General features: G+C 38.1%; 4 protein-coding genes across 5 annotated transcripts; 2 read left to right on the top strand and 2 right to left on the bottom strand.

Moving 5' to 3' along the window:
* Window positions 1-913: 913 nt before the first annotated feature.
* LOC116265225 (F-box/kelch-repeat protein At3g24760) lies at window positions 914-2,547 on the bottom strand. Its single transcript, XM_031645786.2, has one exon. It carries the CDS (start codon window positions 2,352-2,354, stop codon window positions 1,167-1,169), a length of 1,188 nt encoding a protein of 395 aa, XP_031501646.1. The 5' UTR covers window positions 2,355-2,547; the 3' UTR covers window positions 914-1,166.
* Window positions 2,548-7,466: 4,919 nt separating this feature from the next.
* LOC116265953 (inosine triphosphate pyrophosphatase) lies at window positions 7,467-11,598 on the top strand. Of its 2 annotated transcripts, XM_031646969.2 has the most exons (9): window positions 7,467-7,690; window positions 7,780-7,843; window positions 8,664-8,809; window positions 9,385-9,449; window positions 10,358-10,431; window positions 10,666-10,697; window positions 10,782-10,894; window positions 10,971-11,047; window positions 11,326-11,598. In XM_031646969.2, the coding sequence occupies exons 3-9, from the start codon at window positions 8,689-8,691 to the stop codon at window positions 11,435-11,437; spliced, it is 594 nt and encodes a 197-aa protein (XP_031502829.1). In that variant the 5' UTR covers window positions 7,467-7,690; window positions 7,780-7,843; window positions 8,664-8,688; the 3' UTR covers window positions 11,438-11,598. The 2 variants fall into 2 exon arrangements, with proteins under 2 accessions (XP_031502829.1, XP_031502830.1); XM_031646970.2 differs by lacking the exon at window positions 7,780-7,843.
* A 791-nt stretch (window positions 11,599-12,389) lies between these two features.
* LOC116266018 (alcohol dehydrogenase 1-like) lies at window positions 12,390-15,824 on the bottom strand. The gene is made up of 10 exons (XM_031647068.2): window positions 15,211-15,824; window positions 14,806-14,942; window positions 14,404-14,450; window positions 13,888-14,213; window positions 13,723-13,805; window positions 13,566-13,641; window positions 13,417-13,478; window positions 13,236-13,331; window positions 12,990-13,151; window positions 12,390-12,910 (listed from the first exon to the last, which is right to left on the bottom strand). Exons 1-10 carry the CDS (start codon window positions 15,431-15,433, stop codon window positions 12,794-12,796), a joined length of 1,329 nt encoding a protein of 442 aa, XP_031502928.1. The 5' UTR covers window positions 15,434-15,824; the 3' UTR covers window positions 12,390-12,793.
* Window positions 15,825-18,412: 2,588 nt separating this feature from the next.
* Window positions 18,413-24,070, top strand: LOC116266475 (uncharacterized). The gene is made up of 2 exons (XM_031647722.2): window positions 18,413-18,875; window positions 23,377-24,070. Exons 1-2 carry the CDS (start codon window positions 18,525-18,527, stop codon window positions 23,920-23,922), a joined length of 897 nt encoding a protein of 298 aa, XP_031503582.1. The 5' UTR covers window positions 18,413-18,524; the 3' UTR covers window positions 23,923-24,070.
* The last annotated feature ends 379 nt before the right edge of the window (window positions 24,071-24,449 follow it).

The raw sequence follows: 24,449 nt of genomic DNA, 5'->3' as shown, positions 1-24,449 counted from the left end.
CCAGCCATTATGGCACTACAGACCTAGTATATGGTTTTTCTTCAGAAGCAAATAAGATATCTCCATCTTGGAAGAAACTTTCAGTGTGAAGGCCAAGACCTATCATCATGCAATTTCTCTTAGCATCTGGCGGTTACGTCTTATGCTCAGCTTTATCATCACGAGACAAGAGAAAGCAAATGCAACAGGTAGAAAGAGCAACTTGCCTACGGCAACTTGTGCTATAAACAGTCAAGCCAATGAAATAGCTAAGACATGCAATTGGCGATTGAGAATTGTTATCTAAATGGGGGTACCCTTAACTTCATCTTTGGGAGAAGTGACAATGATGCTTGGATGATTAGAAAAGAATAATCTGAAGGTCATGCCCTTTAAATCTCAGAATTTTGTGGAAAACATCACAAGAAAATTCCTCCTGCATGGGTCAGTTCCAAGATCCCCCACTGCATGCAGCCTGACAGCCTAGAAGAACGGTCAGAGACCAGCAAAAGCAGCGTGAGCAGGATCAGATAAAATTGTGCAAGCACTCCAAATCACTGTAAAAGATAAACAAATATAACCATAGTACCATACTATCGAAGTACAGGAGGTTAACCGATTTCCTGAGTGTCCTTTCTAGTAGTGAAGCGACTGTGCGACATATATTGTCAGAAAAAGTACAAAATCCAACAGAAACTTCCAAGTATATAGGTGACTGTCCCTGTGAAAACCAAAATTAACTGAGAGACTCTAAGCATACAAACTCGTTTTAGACACCATAATCATCATAAGGTCAGGATAGTTCTGCGTCAAGCTTGAATTCGATATCAATTACGTAGAGAACACAGACTAATGCATATCATTTTCTGTAAAATGCCACGACAGGCTCGTCCTGCATTATCGCTGTCAAAGAATTTCATGTGCCTAGGTCCCATAAAGCAGGAGAAACTGAAACAGAAATTCAAGAAGATATACTGAAACATACACTTTTAGATGCAGAGGTCCTCCAACTATTGCAGTACAATGATACGTAGAAGACCACAACTACCGCCAGTATGAAGAAAAAAAGTATTAAAAGCAAATGTATAGCAACTGAAAAACGCAGAAATTCACAGGTTTTGACGGATAATATACAGTCTGAAGAGAATGTTAGACATAACAAACAAGGAACGGAAGGACGGTTGTCTTCACAACAACCAGCTCTTTGGGCCATGGCCCAAGATACCATTTAAGGGCACTTTCGAGCAAAAGCCGATCACCTTGTGGAATTTGTTCACCGGAGGGGGCAACTCTGGCACACGCCACCACGTGCATCCCAAGTCCGGAGATATCTCGCAGGCGCAGGCCGGATAAACTCGGTGGTGCTCCTCATTGAAGACATAGATGAGATTCCCTAATCCCACACACTTCAAGCTAGCAAATTTCTCATCCTCATCGCTCTCAATCAAGCAACTCAAAAGATCCCTCGGCATGACAGCAAGGTCAGTAAACACCATCGATCCCTCATCGACCCGCCACAGATTAAACGAAGGCCCATCGGAATTGTTGCACAGACCGGCAAGGATAAGCTGGTTCTGGCAAGACACCAAGAAGGAGAAAATCACCCCAGGCGGCTTCAGTACCCGAACAGCACTCCAGAGGTGTTGATTGAGATCGAAAGCGGAAACGAACCCCGAATGGATTCCGAAAACGAAGAATTTCCCATTGAGCAAAGTAGAACACAGGCACTGAGAAGAATTCCCCGGTCGGAAATGGGCAGGGAGCGGTGGGCAAAGCACCCACGAGTCTGATTGGCAATCGTAGATCTCGACCGCCAGCCTCTCCTCAATATCCACCAAACCCCCGATGAACCGGGCCCCTCCGGCGACGATAAACCGGAGGGAACCCCCAATTTCGAAGACACCCACCAACGGATTCGACCTCGAGAAGCGGAGCGGCTGAGTGAACTGCCATGAATCGGAAAGAAGAGGGGTGTAGCGAAACTGGGAGAGCGTAGAGCCCGTGGTGAGGAAGAAAAACCCGCTAGAGCCAATGAAGGAGTCCTCCTGGCGTAGGGGGCGAGGAAACAGCGAGCTGGAGAGGCGAATCCACTCCTTCGATTCGGGGTCGAACCCGAACGCCTGGTTGTTCTTCAAGAACACGTTGTTCTGCCCAAAGAGGAAGAACCACGGCTTCTTCTTCCTAGAAACGCGAGAAGCAAATGACTCCTGAGCGATGAGGGAGTTCCATTGCTTGCAGACCAGGCGAGCTCGGACGATGGAACGGAGAGGAAGGTAGGAGAGGATGAGCTCCGTCAGATCGTTGTCCAGACAACTCCAATCGGAAGAATGTGATTTGGAATCGTGCTCTTCTTCTAGGCGGAAACCCATCTTCATCCGCAGGTGGGTCGGAGGAGAGAGAGGCAATTCACATAAATGGTGGTGTCAGAACGGCCCTGACGGAGCGACGCTTGGACCATTCGCCTACCCTTTTTCTTTTTCTTTGGTATTGTGAAGAAGAAGAAGAAGAAGAAGAAGAAGACTAGGCAGCCAGAAGTTCAGAGACAGCGATGCCCGAACACCAGAGGTGGATGTCTCTCTTTATGGTATTTACTACCCTTCAGATTTTTACCATGCAAACGGTCACCATCCTTACCTCATGTGGGTCTTCAATTCTAATTGAAGATTAATTTTTGCAGACAATTTGTCAAATTATTGAAAGAAAAAAACAACTCTAGTGTTATTATTATTGGCCTGCTGATTTATTTATGACTGCACAAGTGCTTTTAATTACATTTTGAAAGCTTTTGCATTTTTTCAGGGCTCGTTTTCCCAACAACATAAATGATAAAAACTATAGAATTGAAAAGAAGTGTAATTGCTATAATATGCAGGCACAATATGGCCTACACGTTTCATAAACACCTTTTATAGTGCTGCTTTTTCAATTTCAAAGCTTTGGCTTTAAATTAGGGTCTTCAGGCAGCTCATAAATACTATCAAAAAGTATCTAGAGAGCGAGCCCTTTTGATTGTCTCGGATCTAGAATCTTCCTTGATTATGTATTTTATGATCTTAAATTCTAAGATTTCGATTATTTTGTCTTTCAGCAAAGACATGTAGATTTTGATGAAAAATGCACGAATTTGTACTTATGTTTGCAAACCTCGAATGAGATTCTTGCTTCTCTAACTTGATGTCCGTGAATTTGAACCAAAACGAGAGAGTTAAATTCATGCTTATTAAATCAACAGTTTGTTAAGGCCATAAATTTGAGAAATGTTTCAATTTAATAACACCTTATTATGAGAAAGTTTCATCTCATACTGAAAATTCTTGAACATCTTTAAAAGTTTATAAATGGGTTGATTAAACAATTAGTTATCTCGATTTCTATTCTTTTTATAACAAAAATTGAAACTGCTAAGGAGCGAGTTTTTATCCTGCTGAACTATGAGCCCAGCGCATGTGAAAGTAGGCGGATTTGTTACAAAGTTCTTCAGTAATCACACACCCTTTAATTTAGCTAGCAAACTCTTAATCCACTTAGCCAGACAATTAAATTTCGAGTTTTCAAGGCCAATAATGTTTGAGTGGATTTCTACTGGCATAATTTGGTAGAGGTCAACTTAACACCAACTTGCCTACTAAGAAAAGAAAAATTAGACATGAAAGGAAAGCTTAATCTAATCTAATGGGTAGACATTTTTTAGCTTCAAAAGGACAGAATAAACAAATGATCATCACCAGTAACTCTTCAATATTCTATTTGATATTGAAGAACAAATTGAGATCTTGTGCTTTCTTTTCCCACTCTGGCATAAATTAGGGATGAGTAATAGTGACAAAAGTTAAGAGAGTGGAAATAAGATGTGGAGAGAAAAGAATTTAGTGACACAAAAGTTCAAAGAATTTGGGTCATACCGTTGCAGCTTGTCGGTGAGCGGTTGTCGGTGCACCTCATCTAATTTCCCCCCTTTTCCACAATCTTGCAGAAAATGTATTATTTGAAAGTGAAAATAGTTTGAAAAAACAAACAAAAACTAGAAAAAGCTTCGTAATTTTTTGTGAAATAATCAATTAACGAACATATTGTGATAAATAAATGGCTAGATGAAAATTTTCAAACTTTGAATTTTACTGAAACTGCCATTAGGATGGAGATAACTTGCCCAGAAAGAAATTCTCTATTTCAAGGTCAAAATCACAATTTAAAAATTAAAACTGAATGGGTGAAGTTGCTCGTACCACTCATAAACTTTGCTTCAGACTTGGTGAACTTTTTTTTTTCCCAAAAAACTTCACCAACTTTTCAATTTAATAACAGAAAACTTTCAGAGGCCATTGACTTTTTTTGTTTTGACATATTAACGGCGGTGCCCATGAAAAATTTGCGTCATAATTTTTCCATGCCATAAAATGAGCTTTTGAAGGCATCCAAGGGATTTGAAATCCATGCCCCATGAAGTGGACTCTTTAACAAACAGTGGATTTCAATAGCATAGGAAAATCATTAGATGCGAATATTTCTGAGGGTCGGACTTCAGATCCGCAGTAAACAAACACGCATCAACCGGGTTTCCTTCTCAACTTTATGATTTCACCTAAGAAAGAGAAAAAAAGATCATCATCCATTCACTTTGTATTGATTAAATATAAGAGCAATATATATTGCTTAGTGGCTACTTCGATCAAGTGAGTCAAGTCAAGTTGAATTGTTTATGATGAAACAAACGTATTCATGAGCTCGAATAAGTTATTTAATGCATAACTCGCCCCAACCATAATGTTTTAACATGGAATGTGCTTTTTTTTTTTGTATACTTAACTTAGGTCTATCATTTCTTTCATGTTTTTCATAGGCAGATAATTGAGATTAATATATTCATTTCAATTATGTTAGTAAAGTTTATAAATGGCGTACTGAATTCTTTACTTTTAAGTTGGTAGAGATTCTACATGCATATGGGGAGCTCTTTTCTTGAAAATATGCTTCAAGAATATGTAGCAATTCCTGGAAAATGTAGGACAAATCTAGTTAATCTGTGTAAAAGCCAGTTTTCGACGTGATATTAAAATTTAAAAATGGTTCCTTTTTCCAATTTGTGAATCTTATATTTCTCTTAATTTTTTTTTTAACTTTAAAAGGGGAAAATACGCTGGAAGATACGAGGAAAGCACATAATTTAATACAGTTCCACCGTTTTGACCATTATTTTTAATAATATCTTAGTTTCAAAGTAAAGCTCAGCACTTCAACATGCATTTAAATACGTCAGCCATGATATCTATTATCTATGAAAGGTTGAATAGCAATGACATTCAAGTTTGACTGGTTAACAATATATATATATATATATATATATATATATATATATATATATATATATATATATATATAGTCAGTTTTATTTCATGGAGATTAAAGGTTGTAAAGATCAAACTATTTTACGAAGAGTCTGAAAGGCCCTCAAAGGAAACTATGGGTTTTCATTTAAATAAACTTATTTGATTCTCTTTCTCTTTTTTCCTTTTGCTTATAGAACGGTATTTAAGATTTTAGAGAAAAGAACTTGACTTTTGTATTTACAACTTAATTTTCATCTTTTCATTTTATTAGAATCCATAGCTGATTGCAACTTCGAAAATGGAATTCAAAGGAATCAAATTGTGTGTGTATATATATATATATATACACACACTAGACCCTTATATGCTATATTAGATAGGAATTGTCTGTCCATCAATTTTAAGAGAATTAGATGGTAAAGATTAAAAAAAAGAAAAGAAAAAAGAAACCAAGTTGTATTTTGAGAAGAAAAAAGCAAATGAGTTTTTAATCAAGATTCATTGCCTTCTTTTGAACGGTATTTCTGTCTTTTGAAAATATAATTTGGTTTTAATTGGAGCTTCCTCTTCCACCAAACCAAACAGGCTTGCAGTTTGATCAGACTTTTGCAATTTCTTCTAAGTTTTTTTTTTCTTCTTTATTGAAAATACACAATTTTTTTCATTAACGGTTTTGGCTGGGGTTGCAAAAGAGTTGTTTTGCCATTTTTATGGTTCTGAATCCAGTTCTAACTCAAAGTAAAATATAGCTATTTCCCTCTTGCAATATTAATTAGGACCCCTCAATTTTCTCTCATTATAATTGCAACCATTGAAAGCAACTTTGTCCTGCTAAATTTAAGCAAAACTAAGATAATATTTCCTCACAAAAATTTCAAAAAAATTTAACCATGATTGAGGGAAGCAATCCATTTCAAGTTTCAACAAGGTCAGAAAGGGGATAGTAGTAAGGCAACCAACGGTCAAAATTAACATCAAAGATCTAAATGTTAACGGTCAAAAAGCTGGATCATTCTGGAAGATTGTCATTTTTAGAGTAAATTTAGAACTCATAAGAATGGATGCTCTATGTTGTACGAAGTATTTGCTCGTTGTAAACTAAACACCGTTTCTTTCGAAGTCGCGTTTGTTCTTTCATAGTCGAAGCTGATATTCTATGTTTGGGCACACAACACGGGAGGTTTTGTGGCTGCACAATGAGTCTCGTCTGGTACTCACTCTTTTATAAGCGAGCCGAGTTCGAGCTTATAAAGATACTCAAAACTATAAATAAATCGACTTCGAGTTTTAAGAACTTGACTCGACTCATCTTTATATAATATTGCCAAAACCGATTCACATGATCACTGGTTTTAACTTTTAGAGCAAAAACAAATTTTCACAAGGCTTACACAAGTTAAACAAGTTAATGTTTACACGAGTCAACACTTAATTGAGTTAAATGGGTTAAACGAGTAAAGTTGAAGCTCAATTTTGTTTAGTCGAGTTGACCTCGAGCTTGCTATAAAGTGCTAGCCGAGCTCGAGCTTGAGTTTTTTTTAGCCCAGTTGGTCAAGCTCGGGCTGGAGTGGGCTCGTGTGTAGCCCTATTGGGAGACAAGCTTTCCATCTTTATTAGAAATAAAAACTTATTTACCAAAAAGAATCAATGACAAGGATGCACAGTAGTGAAGCATAAAATATGCAATTTTACATATCATGGTGTACTTTTTTCCAAGTAAATACTTAGAAAGCATCCTTTAGTTTAGTGGAAAATTTTAAACAGAATTCTTAAGTTTCGGAACATTTTCAATAGTACCGCATCAAGCTTATAAGAAAACTATAAAAAACATTCCTACATTTTGAGTTGCAGACTGTTTCTTGTTTAAATTCTAAATTAGATCCGAGTCCCTCACGGCCACCCAACAAGAAAATATGAAGAATCGAGTTCTCTCTTATGCTATGTTACGTTTGGATGAAGGGAAAAAGAGGGAAAGAAATGGATAGAAAGAAAAAAAAAAGGAAAAAAAAGAAAAAAGAAAAGATCATCCATTTTTCTTTTTACTTTCAATTTTTTTTCATTCTTTTTACTTTCAATTTTTTCATTTTCGAAAGGATTAAAATTATATTAAAAACTCAATACCTTTTCATCTCTTTTCTTTTTTTTTCCTTGTATCTAAACACGGAAGGAAAGATTTCTTTTCATTTTTTTCCCTCCCTCCCCGTTCGTCCAAGCAGGCCGACTCGTTAATCGATTTTTACGAGTGGGACCGTGCTTTCTCCGCCCCCTGTCCTCTCCTCCTCTCTCTGAACAAAGAGCGGAGCTTCTCTGCCCGCGAAAGCGCGGTCGACGCGCTTTTGGTTTGGTTGGTGGGTTGGAGTGCCTAGAGATCATAATAATCAAGGGTATAATCTGTCTCTCTTTCTCTCTCTCGCGTCCAGTTGAAATCTGCCAAGAATTGATTGGTTATGTGGTTTTCTTACTGCTAATGCAGAAAGAGAACGACCACCTTTAGCACCGGTCTTCTGTTGGCATTCCACCATTCATTAGAACATCCAGTTCAGTCTTCCTTTCCCTTGCTCACTACATTTCCTTTTTCTCTTTCTTCTTGCTTGCGAGTTTGTCGTGTCTCTGTTCGGACTGGCAATGTTTCGCTTGATAGTCTTGTGGAAAACCAATTTATTGTACTGCTTCTGACTGTTGAGATCAATTTCGTGTTTTTTTTTTATAACATCAGAACATGTAGTCGTAGAACAATTTCTTCTTGTAGTTAAAACTTGAAAGCATCTATTCACGTAGATCTAGTAGCAGAGCCAGAATTAATGCTTGGCAAATATTTTGTTTAAATCGTCACTGTCGTGCTCTAACTTGCTCTTGAATAAAATGAGTTTGGGCAATCTTGATGCAATAGACTAATGGTTGTGGTCTTGCACTGAGGTCCTTTGTTATAGAGTTTCTTTGGTCGATTGAGTATGTGGAAAGAAAATGATGTAGCACAAACAAAGTTTCTTACTTCAGAATCACCTCTGAGGATGGAAACTTCACAAAATACAGAAGTGAACGAGAGAGACAAGGAGCAAGAGACGGGAATATATATATATATATATATATATATATATATATATATATATATATATATATATATATATATAGTCTTCTCCACTGGAAAGTTTTTACCTGCTTTTGGTGTGGATTAGGGATTTTGGAACCAGGCTATTCTCCGTGAGCCACCAGGAGTGGAACTTCTCAATCATCTTTCGCTGCAACTTTGAGTTATAATCTCTGAAACCTGCAATCGATATATGCTTGTGTATGTAAGAGAACCACAACTTGCATTTTGCATTTGCTGCATTTTGACCCCCCTTTTTTTGGCAGCAGAAACCAAAACAGCAAGTAAAGGACGATGGTATCACCTTTGGTGTTGTCCAAGCCCGTCACATTTGTCACTGGTAATGCAAAGAAGTTGGAGGAGGTCAAAGCCATTTTGGGTCACTCTGTCCCTTTCCAATCCTTGAAGCTAGACTGTAATCATCAATGCCTTTATTAATTTTTCTTTTCAGATGTAAATTGTCTCGCTCATGCTTGCAATTATATGGATCTACCTTCTCCTACATTATTCAAATACGACATGAATCTCTGCTGCTATTCAAGTCATGCTTCCCAAGTATATTAATGGAAAAAAATGGGAAACTAGATGGTGGCTGATTATCTTCTCTCCGTGAGAAATACTCAACATTCTGGAAGTCTTCACCTATGTTTTTGAGGCCTTCTTTGTTTTTCGTAGCAGCATCTTTTCTTACTTTTCTTAGTTTACATTTGCAAGGTCAGCATTCTTGTCCTCCTGATTGTTTATCCATTGCCTTCCTTTTCTGTCCTTTAAAGCTGCACGAGTTAGCTTCCTTCTTCTAAGATGAACTACATGTCGAAATCTAGGTTGAGTCTTAGGCTCTTAGCTTTTGAGAGCTCAGTATTATAATTAAACTGACCATTTTGATGCAATATCTAGCTGCAGTAGATAAATCATAACAAATTCATTTTATCTTCTCTTGTTGAATAGACAAAGGCCTTATTCTTTTTCTTTTTATGTTTTGTTTTGCAGTACCTGAGTTGCAAGGAGAGCCTGAAGAAATCTCCAAGGAAAAGGCTCGTTTAGCAGCAAACGAGGTCTGCATTTTCTTCTGGCTTTTCAATGTAGTGCTATTGCTTATTGTTTTACATAATTTACTTCACAATAGGTGACATGCATAATAGCCATTTTACCCACTCAAAAGGTCGAAAGAAAGTAAACTTCAGATTTTGTGGCTGATGTAGGTGGATTTACCAGAACATAAGTTGCGCTGGCTTATACACCCACCAGTTCATTTTGCAAGGTTATCTGTGTTGTGCTTTTTGTGTGGATTAAGGGTCTTGGTTTTTCCTGTAAAATTTCATATATGACCATGATGTTCAATTCAAATGATTCATGGTACATACAGTTCCAAGTGTGTAACCTAGTCAGCTTCTGAGCCTGCCTCCCAGCATACTTTCCTGTTGGAACCTAGTCAGCTTCCGTTCTCTGATATGATTTGGTTTTGTAGGAAATCGTAAAGCTTCTGCTCTCGAGTCAGTCTCTGTTCAAAGGGTGTTTCCTGAACAGATTAGAATTAACTTGGTTGGTGCATCAACAATTGAACATGCTTATATGTAAGAGATGGCATAAGAGTGACTTTGACGTTGATTTTTTTATGGGATTTTTTAAAGGGAAGTTTTTGTAAGTTCAGGATTTAAGTTTATAAAAGGTTACTTTCATTTTATTGAAGCCTTTTTGCATTTGGTATCAAGACATCTTGATAATTGTTCATTTGATTTGAATGGTTAATGATGGTTAATGCAGTTTGAAGAAGTACAAATTGAATTTGTCAAAGTAGGAAATACCACCCGTTTCATATTGCATGCTTTACTTGAATTTGAAGTCATTCCATTGGAGTACATTCGTGGGGATGGGCATACATTCACATCAATTTTGAGTAACATGGGCTGAAGGTATTTCATGGTTAATATATTTTCTGAACTTCTGTTCCTTTTCTTTCAAGGTAAAGGGGCCTGTACTTGTTGAAGACACCTGCCTCTGTTTCAATGCACTAGGTGGCCTCCCTGGGCCATATATGTAAGTGATGCACCTTGTCCTTTTGGGGGAAGTTAGTCTATTTTTTCTTCAAGCCTGCAACTTGGACGTTTATCCAGCACGTGGATTTTATGATAGTCTTTCTGTAGTGACAGCCATTCCTAATATTTTGTTCATTGGTGTTGTTTCTTAGTCTTCAAATATTTTGCATTTAACCTTTCCTTTTCCTGATTTTGGTACTGTTCCTCATTCAACTGCTTAAACTTGGAATTAAAGCAAATGGTTCCTGCAAAAGATTGGGCATGAAGGTATGAAATCTTACATGATCTGTGTGCATATGCAGCATTCTTCTATCATCTCATCTTTCTCTTGCGATGCCTCCATCTTGACAGGTCTGAACAATCTTTTGAAAGCTTATGATGATAAATCAGCTTATGCACTATGTGCATTTTCTGTTGCACTTGGCCCAAATTCTGAACCACTTACTTTTATTGGAAAGACTGAGGTACTGGGTTTTTTATCTTTTAAGTTTGGTGGTTTTTCCTGTGTAATGTTGTAATATGTGCCTTACTCTTGTCCAGGGGAAAATCGTGCCTCCAAGGGGTCCACCAGATTTCGGTTGGGATCCCATCTTCCAACCTGATGGCTTTGAGCAGACGTAAGTGTTCAATCCAAGTAATCTGCCAAGACCTTCAACGCACATAAAGCTGCCCTCTTTTCCACTTCATCTCTACTTAGTCTGCTTGTTCATTTTCAATTTTCTGGTTAATGAATATCTGTCTATTATTTTCATTTTGACAAAAGAAACTAGTACTGATTGTTGAGGCGTTGCGGATAGATGGGTTGGTGGTTGTGTTTTTCTCTTCAAGGAGATTTGATGGCATGTTCAGCTAAAATGTTCCACGTTTATTTCTTACGAGTAATTGTGCTTTTCAGATATGCAGAGATGTTGAAGGAAGAAAAAAATAGGATCTCACACCGCTCCAAGGCACTTGAATTAGTGAAATCTCATTTTGCCACTGCCAATTATGTGTTCCAGACAGATTGACCGGGGAGGTGCAACATATCCCGATATATGAAGTTTATCTGTTCCCCATCAATTAACAGTTTTCCCTTCCGTGACATTGAAAAAGATGGTGTAAGATGCATTACATTTTAATAGTCTAAGAAAGGCCATTGCATCTGCAATACACATCATTATGTTTCTTTCTTCGTTGTTATAACCACCTCTCTCTCTCTCTCTCTCTCTCTCTCTCTCTTCACTTAGTGGGTCCCAATTTATCGGAAGTGCTTTCTTGATGTTAAAGTGACATTGTTTTGTGCTTGTTATTTCTTGAGATTTTAATAAGGGGCAATCAGTGACCTTACTTTCAAAAGGGATTTGTGGACTTTCTAGAGTTGTACAATTCAACATGTAGAAGAAAGACGTTATTTACACCACTGCTGCAAATATGGGTATCAGAAGCCATGCTCCTCTAAACGATAAAGTACTTTCGATCATGTCGCCGGATGCATTTGGGCCTGAATCAGTAATTGCGAAGTGCCTTTTAGCTTTTAAAAATGACAGATATTTATTTATTGTCCTCTTACTGAAAAAGTCCCTGCTATGGGCTGAATCAACCAGCATGGCATCTGACCATTCGCCTGACATGCACCGACGAGCCAATATTGACAATATTGGTTTATACCCTTTCTTACAAGCTGAAGCCCATAGAGTGTCTTAAGATTCTGCGGATCCGATATCCCATGGCTGGATTAACAGGGTATCTCTCTGTCGTATAAAGGGAATAATTCGAATCCCAGGCGGTATATTCTACAGCTTGGAAGTGAAGCGAAAAGAGAGAGGTGACCTGCCATTTAGCACAAGCTGTTGAATGCTCCTTCAATTGTAGGACGCTCTAAACTAATGGTGTCTAAGGATGCCTGCAATGACTGAGGCCGTATTCTTCATGGAAGATAAAAAAGAAAAGAAGAAGAAGAGGAGAAGAGAAACGAAGAAGAGGAGAAGAGAAAATTCTTCATTCTGGATAAATATCACATAGTCAAAGATCATTCAAGCAGAGAATGTAATACCCTGGACAGTGAATTATTTGAAAAAAACTAAAACTCTTGGCAAGCTATACGATTCTAAAGTAATTCTAATCTTTTATTTGGTGCAAGCCTGATAAGAAGACACCGGCAGTTGACAGGCCTGCAAAACTTATCTGTGCCTTGTGAATACCACAAAATTATTGCATTAGCAGAATGAAAAAGGGTAGGGTCTCGCAGTCGTAATAAACTTGTTATCGACTGAAGCAATGACAGTTTCAACATGATTAGATTAATTCAAAGTGCAGCAGACTCCAGCTATGTCAATACGAGGCAAGCACCAAGACTGGCCCAACTTGACATGTTCTGATCGTATCTATCCTTCCATGTTGACGATACATCGCAGACCTTCACCCTTCAACATCAGATCGAATGCCTTATTGATTTCAGAGAAAGGCAATTGATGAGTGATGAACTTCTCCAACTCCAATTGCTGCAAACAATCAAATTGTTGATTTTTAGCCGAGGCATTTATGGGGACTTGAACCACCGAAAGAGTAGAATATCCTCACCTTTCTCATATACATATCAACAACAGAAGGAAGATCGGACCGAGGTTTATAATTCCCAAAAAAGGTTCCTTTTAGCGTTCTTTCATTGAGCACATTGATGGGCTTAGTCATGAAAACAGCTTCCTTGTTGGGAACTCCAACCAGCACAGCTACACCCCACCCCTACGTTACGGAAAAGAGTTAGAAAGAGGAAAATGAGGGAACAATCATCTGCAATTCTATGTATCTGTGAATAGAAATGCTTACATCATGAACACATTCAAATGCTGATACCATAGCATTGATGTTTCCAGTGCATTCAACACTGCTATCTACCCCTCCACCAGTCATCTCTGCAATAACCTGCAGAGACCATATAGGAATGAAAATAAATGTAAGAAAGAAAAATGCAGAATGAATGTTATCAGGCGAACACCCAGTTACCAACCTCCTGAACTGGCCTGTCATGGTCTTTCGGGTTCACAAACTCTGTAACGCCAAACTTTTTTGCTGAAAAGAGCCCATGAAATTGAAACAATAAGGAATGAGTGGAAGAACTGAATTTCCTTTACCACAATCCCTGGCGTAAAATTTTACCTTCTTCAAACCTATTAGAATTCAAATCGACACCAATAATTCTTGATGCACCAGCAATTCTTGCACCTTCAGCCGCCTGAAGATCTTGATGACATAAATAGCTGAATAGGAAACAAAAGGCAATGCCAAGAAATTAGAGTGAAATGTTGTTACTCACAGCAAGTCCTACAGCACCCAGGCCAAAGACAGCGATAGACGATCCCTTCTTTGGTTTTGCTACATTGAGGGTGGCACCTAAGCCTGGAAAAACAGAGAACGTATGGGAAACCATTCCTCATGGGAAGTCGGAAAGCATGTAAAGGCTATACCATCAGATGGCTACCTGTTGATATTCCACAGCTCAGCACACACACCTTGTCCAATGGTGCCAATGGAGTGATTTTTGCAAGGCAACCCTGATGCACAACGGTGTATTCGCTAAATGTTGATGTGCCTACGAAGTGATTTATTGGAGTTCCATTAATAGAGAACCTGGATTTTCCATCACTAAGCATCACACCTCGGTCTGTGTTTATCCTCAGCAGTTCACACATGTTGCTTTCTTCAGATTTGCAGTGAGCACACTCTTTACATTCTCCAGTGAAAACTGGAAGAACATGATCACCCACTTGAAAGTCTGTTACCCCTTCTCCAACGCTCTCCACAATTCTGAATGCCAAAAAATGCTAAAATAAGCTTAAACGGTCATTTGAAATATAGTTTGTATATGGCCCCCAACTTGCAGATAAATATGGCATTCACTGAAGAATCATAGTCCCAGGTTTTGTCAAACTAAACTGAATAAAGTGAAATTACATATGAACAGAGTCGAACAGCATTTGGCAAAGAATCAACATACCCAGCTGCCTCATGACCGAAAATCCTCGGAAACAATGGGTCTTGGCCCTGAAACAATAAAATGCAACTTCATATATAAAACGTGGCATTTGAATGTCATCTGAATGAACAGATAACTAAAGATGAAACAGTCGATAATGTCAACCAGTAACAGTCTGATTTTCTATTTATTGAACAGTTATGCACACAAGGGTGTCTCAAGATGATAGATCTCAAATCAGATTTTGCTGTTCAAATGAAAAGCTAGCAAAACATGTAAATGCGGAAACGATAGAATGATTTCTTAATGTGGGTATGCAAAATTCAGCAACCACTTACGGAAATAGATGACTTCCCCTGAAAATTCACTAAGAGAGAAAGTCAAACATATCAACTAATGATTTGTCCAAGGTCAAGAAGATACCTTTGCCTCCCAGAAATAAATATCAGTGTGGCAAAGTGAGGTATATTTGATCTTGATCCTGACTTCTAGTGCTTGTGGGGGAGCGACCTCCACCTGCTCTATGACCAATGGCTTTCCAGCTTCCCACGCAACAGCAGCTACACGATTCAAAAATGAAAAATAAATAATAATAATAATAATAATAATAATAATAATAATAATAATTGAAATCCTTCTTGAAACACATCAAAAATAAAGACAAGAACCAACAAAGGAAACGACCAACATTCACATGATCTAAGACACTTTCACCAACGAAAGAACCCCCTCATGGGAAGCCTTGAAGAACATATATACAAACAGTGTGAGTGTCTGTGACTCAGTATATATATGTGTGTGTGAGAGAGAGAGAGAGAAAGGAAGGACCTTTGCAGGGAATGGGTTGGCCTGGAGCGGAGGACATGTTTGAAATGGGGGCAGATGAGAGAGCAGATTTGGTGATCCTCCTCAGCAGAGCTGGGCCAATGGCACGTCGAAGAGAGGGTGGGGTGGTCACCATCTTTGATGGGAGTATAGGAGTCTTGCCACCCTTAAATGGTAGAACGCAAATGGAAATTGGTGCAGAAAGGAGGAGCCCCTTGCATCCCATTCTTCTGCAATTAGGAAACCGTGGGGAGGCAGTACTGCAGTAGCCGATTGTATTTGAGCAGCGAGAGCGATACCAAAACGAAGACCGCAAATATGAAGCCGCAGCAGTCTTCCTTTCTACATCAATGAGGGGGCCACGCACAAGAAGGTGAAGTCTCTCTGTCGGACGTGGTAGAAACTCGATGGCAAGACTTGAATCTTCGAAGCTGTAACCAAATTTATGGAACAAAGAAAACGAAAAGATGCAGAAGTGAGCGATAAGCCGCTAGAAAAGAGCAGAAAAGAAAGGAAGGTGGAACAGTCGGAACGTCAGGCTTTCAGCCACGTGAATCTGCCGCCAATGGATTCGGAAGAATTTGACTCTGAAGTTTTCCCGAACAGAATATCAAAAAGAAAGGGGGGGTTTGTTTTTTGGGGACGACCTTTTGATAATTTTTTTTTAATTTGTTTGACAAATTTTATACAATCTATTAAAATTCTCATATAAAAAGTAATCTTCGGTTAAATTATAATAAGTTTAACTAAAAATTAGAAAAAAGTAGTTTCGTTATATTTTTTTTATTCTCTTATTCTAAGAATGCACTTTCGGATCTCTATTTAATAGTATTTATAAGAAGTGGGGTTTCATTAAAAATCAACAAGGTTTATAAATAAAATCATATGTTAAAAGTAAGCACAAAAAATTTGCCAAAAGAATACAAACTGGATTAGGACTTCTTCTTTTTTTTCCCGTTTTTTCTGGTATTCACGTTTCCGTTTTTTCCCTCCTCAAAAATGACGTCCAGGAAGCAGACAAGTGGTTTGATTAGTTAAAGGAAGAAGAATTTCCCTTTATAGACCTAATTTTGACTATAATTTAGAGGCCTACCTCTTCGCGTTGCCTTCTTATGGTTGAACTTTGAAGTTCCCTCGTGTGAATAATTTTTTCTAAATTAATTTGCTAACGCTCGAATCTTGACGAATATGTTAACATGTTTATGAATACTAATTTTGTATAAAACAGTTTTAATTTATAATAATATATATCAGCGAAGTAGACATGGTATATTAATCATCAGATCAATTTACTTTTTCGAAAGTAAACTGCTAATTGTCATTCATTTTTTTGAAGAGTACAAGTTATATAAATCATTAATTAAATTAATGGATGTTTGCTTAGTCATGTTGTAATGAACATATGTCATAGAGACATACCAGCATATATAGGATGTGGGTATCTAAGTGCGCATTATTGATATGTCGATCATTTGTGATAGCTTACTTTTATGACCGGTTTTAATTTTAAGTCGGGGGAGGCAACCCAAAACTTGAGAGAGTTTTGAGACCATTATATCAGACATGGTCATGATTTCCATCACATCTATTCTATACATCAAACATACTCCTTCATCTCTCTCTCATATATATACATATACACAAATAATATGGTGATTTATGCTCAATAATTGAATGGAGCATAGTTATGATGCATGTAATGCACCACACTCATGCATATTTTATGTGCTTCTCTTATATGAAAATCATGTTAGGTATGTTAATGGCTCAAATGTATGACAACGCTACTTGTCATATCCTCATTATTATATGGTGTGGTAAAATGAATGGCTTTGAGGGGGTGTAGCATAATTGGTCGGGTCGGTACTCAGTCATCAGTTTAATTTTCGTGAGTATTACTCATTTGAATTGCAAACAGTAACTTGACACTTTAGTGGACGAGTTATACCACGAATCCACTCAGGTCTTCAGAAAACTCTGAATCCCAATGGCAGAAAGAAATCTTGTGCCAATGTCAAAATGGATTTTCATGTTTTCTCTGATAGCATATATCAGATGGTCATGACTTGTGCAGTAACTTTTGCATGTAACAGTTTTTTACCACAGATGGAGGCGAAGATCCTGCTTCCCAGATCCTACTAAGCGAGAAAAAGAAAGGAACAGGTAAAACCAAAGGGCACTTGTTTGGATCTTAGTTACTGCTAAATGGGTCGCCCATAGTGACACTGTACGTGTCAGTTCAACCAGATCAATGGATTGGATTCCGGCCGGATAAAGGTTTTATAATTTTTTACGTTACGGAATTCAATCAGAATTTGGCGTCTTATTTGTTTAACTGATCCGAATCTATTTGCACTCCTCCATACTCTGCCAGTAGTGTGGGGTTCAATGAACTGCAAGTATAAAACAGTGGGCGATTATGGTCCGCCCGACTTTAATACAAGGGGCCTGTTGATTTTAGAGATTATATGTAGAAGTTGGTTTCTGATATGAAAATTCATGACATGATTTTTCTGTGACTGGAAAAATGTTGTTTGGTAGTCTTAGATTTGCTATGAAACCCATTTTATATGTTTAAACAAACAGTGGATCTCGCCACTTTATCAAAAGGGGATTATAAAACTTCAGATCTGAAGGTTAATTGAGAGAAGAGATCCTCGGATGTAAAATCATTAAATTGTGTTTGTTAACAACAGATCTGAGCTTCGGCCTCCCCCTCTAGTCAGCTCTTGGATCTGAGACCAATGTTGATGGATTGGTACTGAAATTAAATATAATGTAATCTTAAATGTTATAGTGGATTTCATGCAAGACATATTATAGTTGGTCATATGAGATATAAGGGAACATAAACATGCCTTAAAAAGGGCAGTAGGGAACGTAAACATGCCTTAAAAAGGGCATTTCAATGACTCTTCTGTCATTAGATTCTTTTTAGATGAAATGGACTCAAACGTCGGACATGGAACACAGGGACACATACTAAACCTGAAAAGGTAATTTAATCTAACATATTTGTAATAACTTTATTATATTAAGAAGACCTAAAATTCTTATGTAAAGGCTTCTGCTTATGAGACATACTGGGTACTATTATTTTCATGACTACTATTTACTATTAATATTATTATTTTATTATTACTATTTGCTGTTATTATTATTATTATCATTATGATATTATTATTATTATTATTATGGTGGAGAGAGAGAGAGAGAGGGAGAGCTCTCCTGCGATCGGATGGGTGGTGAGTGAGTAGTGGCTGCTCCCCGTAGTCCCTTGGTTCTGTGCAATATGCTCAGGGACAGCAACCACCACCATGTCCATCATCCTAACGCCAGCCCATAGCCCATCTCCCGCTTTTCTCTACCATCGAGTCTCCTTATCTTCTTTGGTTTCCCATTCGAAGGGCGTGCTGTTTCCCGCCCGAGCAGATGTATGCCGTGTTTATGCTTCCAAGAGGACTTGGTGGGATCCAGATGGGGAGAACGTACGGAAGGAGAGGAGGTCCAGGAATGGGCTTCTTGACGACGAGGACGAAGATGTAGATAAAAGATCATGGTGGTCTCGCTCTGCTGACGACTACGATGACTATTACTATGATGATGGTGATTCTTTGTTCTTTGAGGACGAAGACGAGGTGGGGTGGACAGACGTTGGTTTTTTCAAGGTACAATTTCATCTTTCTCTTAATTAGGCGTGCCTATTATTATTCTCTCAGTTTCTTATCTCTTGATTCTTGTCTCTGTTTCTGTCGTCCTTAACAGCGAAAACAACTGCAAATTGGTCTTCATTTGCTCATGATACATCGAAAATTGCGTCCCTGTATGATTGAATTGTTGTGTGTTGAAACCAATTTTTTGGTCTTCTTCTTGATAGTTGAGACATTGTAAAGAGGGTTTCGTCTGATTTTGTTAGTGAAATACTACCACTCTGCTATTGTGGCTATCTTATCTAGACGGATGGGAAGTTGCCTATGCAGATGAACAATTAAGGCTTTCATACGTTATCCTCCTCCAATTGATAGAGATGCCAACTACTGAATGAGTAAATGCTTTGGTATCTGGTTTACGAGGGATATTATTGTAGTTTGTCATGAACCATAGCCGAGGCGTCACTTATACTTTTTTAGTTGCTTGTTGCCTCTCTTTCCGTCTTTGTTTCGAGATGTATTGTGAACGTAAATCCGTGCAGAATTCTATGGGAACAGGTTTAACAGCAGTGGGTAGGCTGGTTCAACTGTTATCTTTGAAGGCCCAAAGCTAGCACTTTTTTGCAAACTGTGGGTCTGATAGTCAGTGGTGCAAAGCGAGTTTGCGGAATGAACCTGTTGAAACATCGGAAAGATTGCACTCTTGTTCTTTAGGGGAAATGATCTTTTAGGATATTCTTCAAGTAAAAGAGTGATTTGATTGCTTAGATTCCGAGGGACCGAACCTCTTTCTACATAATTCAATGTGGAGGGAAGGCTTAAGTCGGTCTACCATTTAGGCCTGCTTATTAATTCATCTTGTCCAACTAAGATGTTCTCGGTTATCTCATTATATTTTTCTTCACTTGTCAACATGGCTGATTTCTAGCAGTGAATTGCACAGGCGATAGTTTGTCAAATCTTCTGTTCGGTTATTACACATCAAAACTGCTTCTATTGGCCTCGTTGCTGCCACCATCAGCTTGTTCTTTGCCTTCCTTCACTGGGCGTGGACAAAAGCAATATCTAGTACCGATTCAGTATCCTTTTCCTTTGAAAGGGTTCCGTTATTGGAAGGATTGAAACAAAATTGCTCATCTTGACCTTTTTAAACTCATTCTTGTAACTTATGGAGATGCAGTGTATGTGTACACTATCAAACCAACTTCAAAAATATAATTATCCGGGTGGAAGCTTGGACCAATGAGTTACTTTTTTTTATCTTCCCCATGGATTGAAAAAGGTGCTAGGTTTCAACCCCAAGAATTTGGTGGTACACCTTAGGTCAACATGTATGCAAGAGAAGAAGGTTTAATGATCACAAATTCACTTGCCATGCCAAGTCACATGGGTACTTCAGTAAGGTCCACATACCCGTGTCGCCGTACCCATACCCAAAATGGGTACTTTGACACTTGATTACCTATAAATCCAACTGCTTAATTTTACTTTGATTTAATTTTTTCCACCTTACTTTTTATTCTATTCTTTGGATGTGAAAATTCGATTGGTGTTCACATTTGACTAGGGGGTTGCTTGGTTGTTCATATGTTTAAAGTTTTTCATAGGTTTCTTAAACACACTATTGCAAGAGCGGTTGATATATATTTTCTATTCTTTATTTTGATACATATTTTCTAAGTATTTCTTATTGTTTATATATATATATATATATATATATATATATATATATATATATATATATATACAGCCGTACCCCCGCACCCAAGTTTTTTAAAAATGGTCAGTACCCGTACTAGCACCAGTACCCGCACCGGCACCCGTACTCGTACCTATGTGACATAGTTGCCATGTCTTTGTTGGTGACCGTTTGGCATTATTAAAGCCCAAAATGCAAAACATGAAGGTGCACAAAAAAAAAAAAAGTGTTGTCACATGTGATGCAAATGACCACAAGCATGTTCATGAGTCCCTTTGAGACCCTAGAAACTTAAATTTAAGAATATTCTGCCTTTTATTGAGTATATTTATTAATTGATGAGGTTTTCTGGCTTGCACAATGCAATAAATTGATGTTGTCCACTTCATTAATGTGATTTGTCAAATAAAATATTGGCAGGCTAGGTGAGATTCAAAATAGAAGTTTGAACTTTGAAGTAAAAGATTTCCAATTTTAGGTACTTGTGTGAAATATATTCCCTGTCTTGATGTATGGCATTTCCGAAAATCATTGACCTCTTCCTTTGAAATTTATCCTGTTTCACTTTAGATCAGTTCAGAGAGGCTGTCTAGTTCACATAATCGTGCTTCATAATGGCCCTGTCCTACTATGATTTCCTTCAATTTTAGCTTGTAAGGTCTGTTTCTTTCTCAATTTCAAGTTCTCATGATTCTGTCCTATATGTAATGGGTATGCCTGCTATGCCCCTTCATGTCCTCACTGAGACTTGGATCTCTTAGGTAAGGGCCTGTTCAGATTTTGAACTGACCTCGTCCGTCTGCTTATGAGCCAAATGTTATATAGCTGGTGACCGAAGGCCGAAGTGCCTACCATTAGCCACATATGCTTGTTGTTATTTGCTTGATAGCTATATGTCTCCAGCATGTTTAGATTTTTTGTTGAAAAAGTGCACAATGCACATATTCTGTATCTATATGAATGTGTCTACCATAGTTAGATACCTGTTCTAGGGAATAAAACTGAAGGAAAGTTCTCATGTGTGCATGTGTGTACCCACCGAAAATTGTTGTATCATATGTCTAATGATACCTGTACCCCAGATCCACAACCGCCTGTGTAACATGTTATTGACCTGTCAAATTGGTAGACTCTTGAATGGTTTTTGGTCCCATCGTCAATAACCAATGCAATTTAGGCAGTGGCGCATCCATATTGAAGGAAGACAACCATCAATGGTGGAAGTGCCTGTCAAGATTTCTTGCACCCAAAACCAAATAAGTTTGGGTGCAGAGTCACCTATAAATTTGCAGCTATCAAAGTCTATGAATATCCATGTGTAGAACAAAAACAGCAATATATTGCACCCTAAAATTACCTTCTTTTTTCTCCCAGGCTACGTGTTGAAAAGTTGGGATCATGTGATACATTTCTTAGTAAAATTATTGCCATGTGGAAGAGTTCAAGTAAGGACAAAGTTTGGAGACTCTTCAATGGGAAGCAACTTAGTAATTAACTGGTTTATTCCCTTCATAATTTTACTTGTCTCCCAACAATTCAGCGTATGTTCTCAATTGATGCTTTGATTGGAAATTCTTTTGTCAATCTAATTTATGCTTTGACCTACATGAGCAGAAAGCAATTGTTTTCTTAAGTCATACTCCAAGAATTAAATGAACTAATTTCTTTGGGATTATGTAAACAGGCATGCTTTCTGTTCACTTGTTTTCTTTGTTGCACTTGCATCAGTTGTAAAAGTGGCACCCTTATTTTGATTAAGGTGACTTCACATTTTCTAGGGTAGAGGATGGGCATCGCAGGCATTGCTGTCAATGCTATCAGTGCACTATAAGTCTATAACCAATATTTTCTAATTTTTATTCAGGAAGGTAATTGTTTTTCTTATGTTCTCTAAGTGCCATGAAGATCAGAATTTTTTTGTCCCCAACTCCACCACAAAAGTATGAGTTTTATATTCTATTCACTTTTTATAAATATCAGCAATATCTTCAAAAAAATAATATGTCGGCAATATCTTAAAAAAGAAATTGTTTTTCATTTATCTTCTCCCTATTGGGTTAAAATATTGTGTTATTGTGTTTTCTGAAAGGTGAAAATGACCATTTTATGAACTTCATCTCTTAATGGTGGTACTCTGTTGTCTGTTAGACTATTTGACTTTGGTCTTATATTCATACTCACCCTGCTCTTCAATATATTTTCAACTTATGAATGGGCTGTGGCAGACTGAGCCCCTATTTGCACCTAAGCTAGTTTGTGGATCAAAACATCATTATCTCTAATTAACTTTGTGCTGTCTTATGAAGCAGTTTTTTTTATCCTTTCGTAGTTTTTTCGACATTTATAATGTCTTTGCATGACATATCTTTGATATATCTGCTGCTTTGATGGTCCATGTTGATTTTTCTTTAACTGATGGGTGCTTTGTCTGGGCAATGCTGTAAGCAGGACAACATTACAGTCATGTCAGTCATAGATACAGTTTATTAGAGTTCAACTTTTTGTTATCTGTATTGAAGACATTCCTATGCTGATTCAATACAGAGAAAGAGGCTAGATCAATCTGAAAATTTTGTTTAGCCATTGCCGATAACTTGACCTGTTCTCTTAAGCTGCTATCTTCAGTCTTGCCTCAGTAAAATGGACAAGTACTGTACATATTTTAGATCCTGCAGCTACTTTTTCCTCATGTTGCTTGATCACTTGGGCTTCATGTACGTTTGGCTTTTGATATTCTTGGATGGCACTATTCACAAAGTTCACTGACCGCCCATCCTTTGAATGCTAATTATTTCTTCATGTGATGTGCCTCTTCGGCAGGTTCTGAAGTCATACGGTTGGATGCTTCCAGCCATTATATTATCTATGCTGCTGGCAACAGGGCCCAAAGCTTTTCTCATGGCACTGGCCCTTCCTCTAGGGCAGACTGCCTTTTCCTTTGCAGCTGACAAGTTGTGGGGCAACACAAGAGCTGCCCCAAAGCCACCAAAGTACAAGTCCAGAAAGTCAAAGTATACCAACTCATATGCAGCCCGTGATCGCAAGCCACAAACTCCAAACAATGTCTCGGAAGTAAACAGCAGCAGAAGCAGCAGCAGCAGCGGCAACTCATGGGCCACTTCTGGTAAAGCATCAGGAACAGGGCCAACTTTTGGGGGGTGGGATGAATTAGACATCAAGGAACCTAGAAGGCAGCCGCTTGAACCAAAACGAGAATCAAGACCAAGCTCCGTGGGTGCAAGCAAAGGAAGCTCAAAGAAGCAAAGCAAGATGGTTAGGAGGGGGAGGAATGGTGAAATGCCTTTACTGTTGAGATTACTAATAGCTGTTTTTCCCTTCCTTGGCTCTTGGGTTAAGATTCTTTGAAATTTTGAACAACTTAAAGGGACATAATAAAAATTGTTCAATGGTTCAATAATCTCATTCATCTTCAGCCCATCACGCACATGCTGCTGCAAGAAGTGCTCTTGCTTTATGAACTTTATCTAATAAAGATAGCCTATACTTTATGCAACTATTATTAACCATTCACATGTAGGACTTACCCAAGTCCAAGCTTTGCCTTTGCATGGTTGTAACGTCTCAGCCTGCATGAATAATCCCATCCAAGCCAGAGTTTCAATCATAATGTGATCTCTGAGAGTCATATTCCTGTATTAGTATCTCCCTCTAGAAGTAGAATTCAAAGGTAGACTTGGTGGAATACCGAGCGTCTACAGGTGCCTTAGGGAGTATTTGAAGGGGTGGACTAAAAGTCTCAAAATATACCTTTAAAGGCACTCCGCGGCTCTGCCGGACAAGTACAAGGCGCCAAACCAATAAGCACTCAGTCTCATTTATCCCGAGATTCCCTTGAAAGTCCCATTTATCTCAAAATTTCATTGATTATCTAC

Source organism: Nymphaea colorata, chromosome 12, assembly GCF_008831285.2.
Source record: "Nymphaea colorata isolate Beijing-Zhang1983 chromosome 12, ASM883128v2, whole genome shotgun sequence".
In the NCBI taxonomy this organism is placed as follows: Eukaryota; Viridiplantae; Streptophyta; class Magnoliopsida; order Nymphaeales; family Nymphaeaceae; genus Nymphaea; species Nymphaea colorata.
This window is presented reverse-complemented; position numbering and strand designations above follow the sequence as displayed.

Bases quoted from the DNA above. Each gene is read 5' to 3' on its own strand.
- LOC116265225 (XM_031645786.2), bottom strand. From the start codon at position 2,354: ATGAAGATGGGTTTCCGCCTAGAAGAAGAGCACGATTCCAAATCACAT.
- LOC116265953 (XM_031646970.2), top strand. From the start codon at position 8,689: ATGGTATCACCTTTGGTGTTGTCCAAGCCCGTCACATTTGTCACTGGT. The intron at 8,810-9,384 runs GTAATCATCAAT...TTTGTTTTGCAG, and splicing joins CCAATCCTTGAAGCTAGACT to TACCTGAGTTGCAAGGAGAG. The intron at 9,450-10,357 runs GTCTGCATTTTC...TTTTCTTTCAAG, and splicing joins CTCGTTTAGCAGCAAACGAG to GTAAAGGGGCCTGTACTTGT.
- LOC116266018 (XM_031647068.2), bottom strand. From the start codon at position 15,433: ATGGGATGCAAGGGGCTCCTCCTTTCTGCACCAATTTCCATTTGCGTT. The intron at 13,479-13,565 runs GTAAAATTTTAC...GGCTCTTTTCAG, and splicing joins TTCTAATAGGTTTGAAGAAG to CAAAAAAGTTTGGCGTTACA. The intron at 13,332-13,416 runs GTTGGTAACTGG...TGGTCTCTGCAG, and splicing joins ATGACAGGCCAGTTCAGGAG to GTTATTGCAGAGATGACTGG.
- LOC116266475 (XM_031647722.2), top strand. From the start codon at position 18,525: ATGTCCATCATCCTAACGCCAGCCCATAGCCCATCTCCCGCTTTTCTC. The intron at 18,876-23,376 runs GTACAATTTCAT...CCTCTTCGGCAG, and splicing joins CAGACGTTGGTTTTTTCAAG to GTTCTGAAGTCATACGGTTG.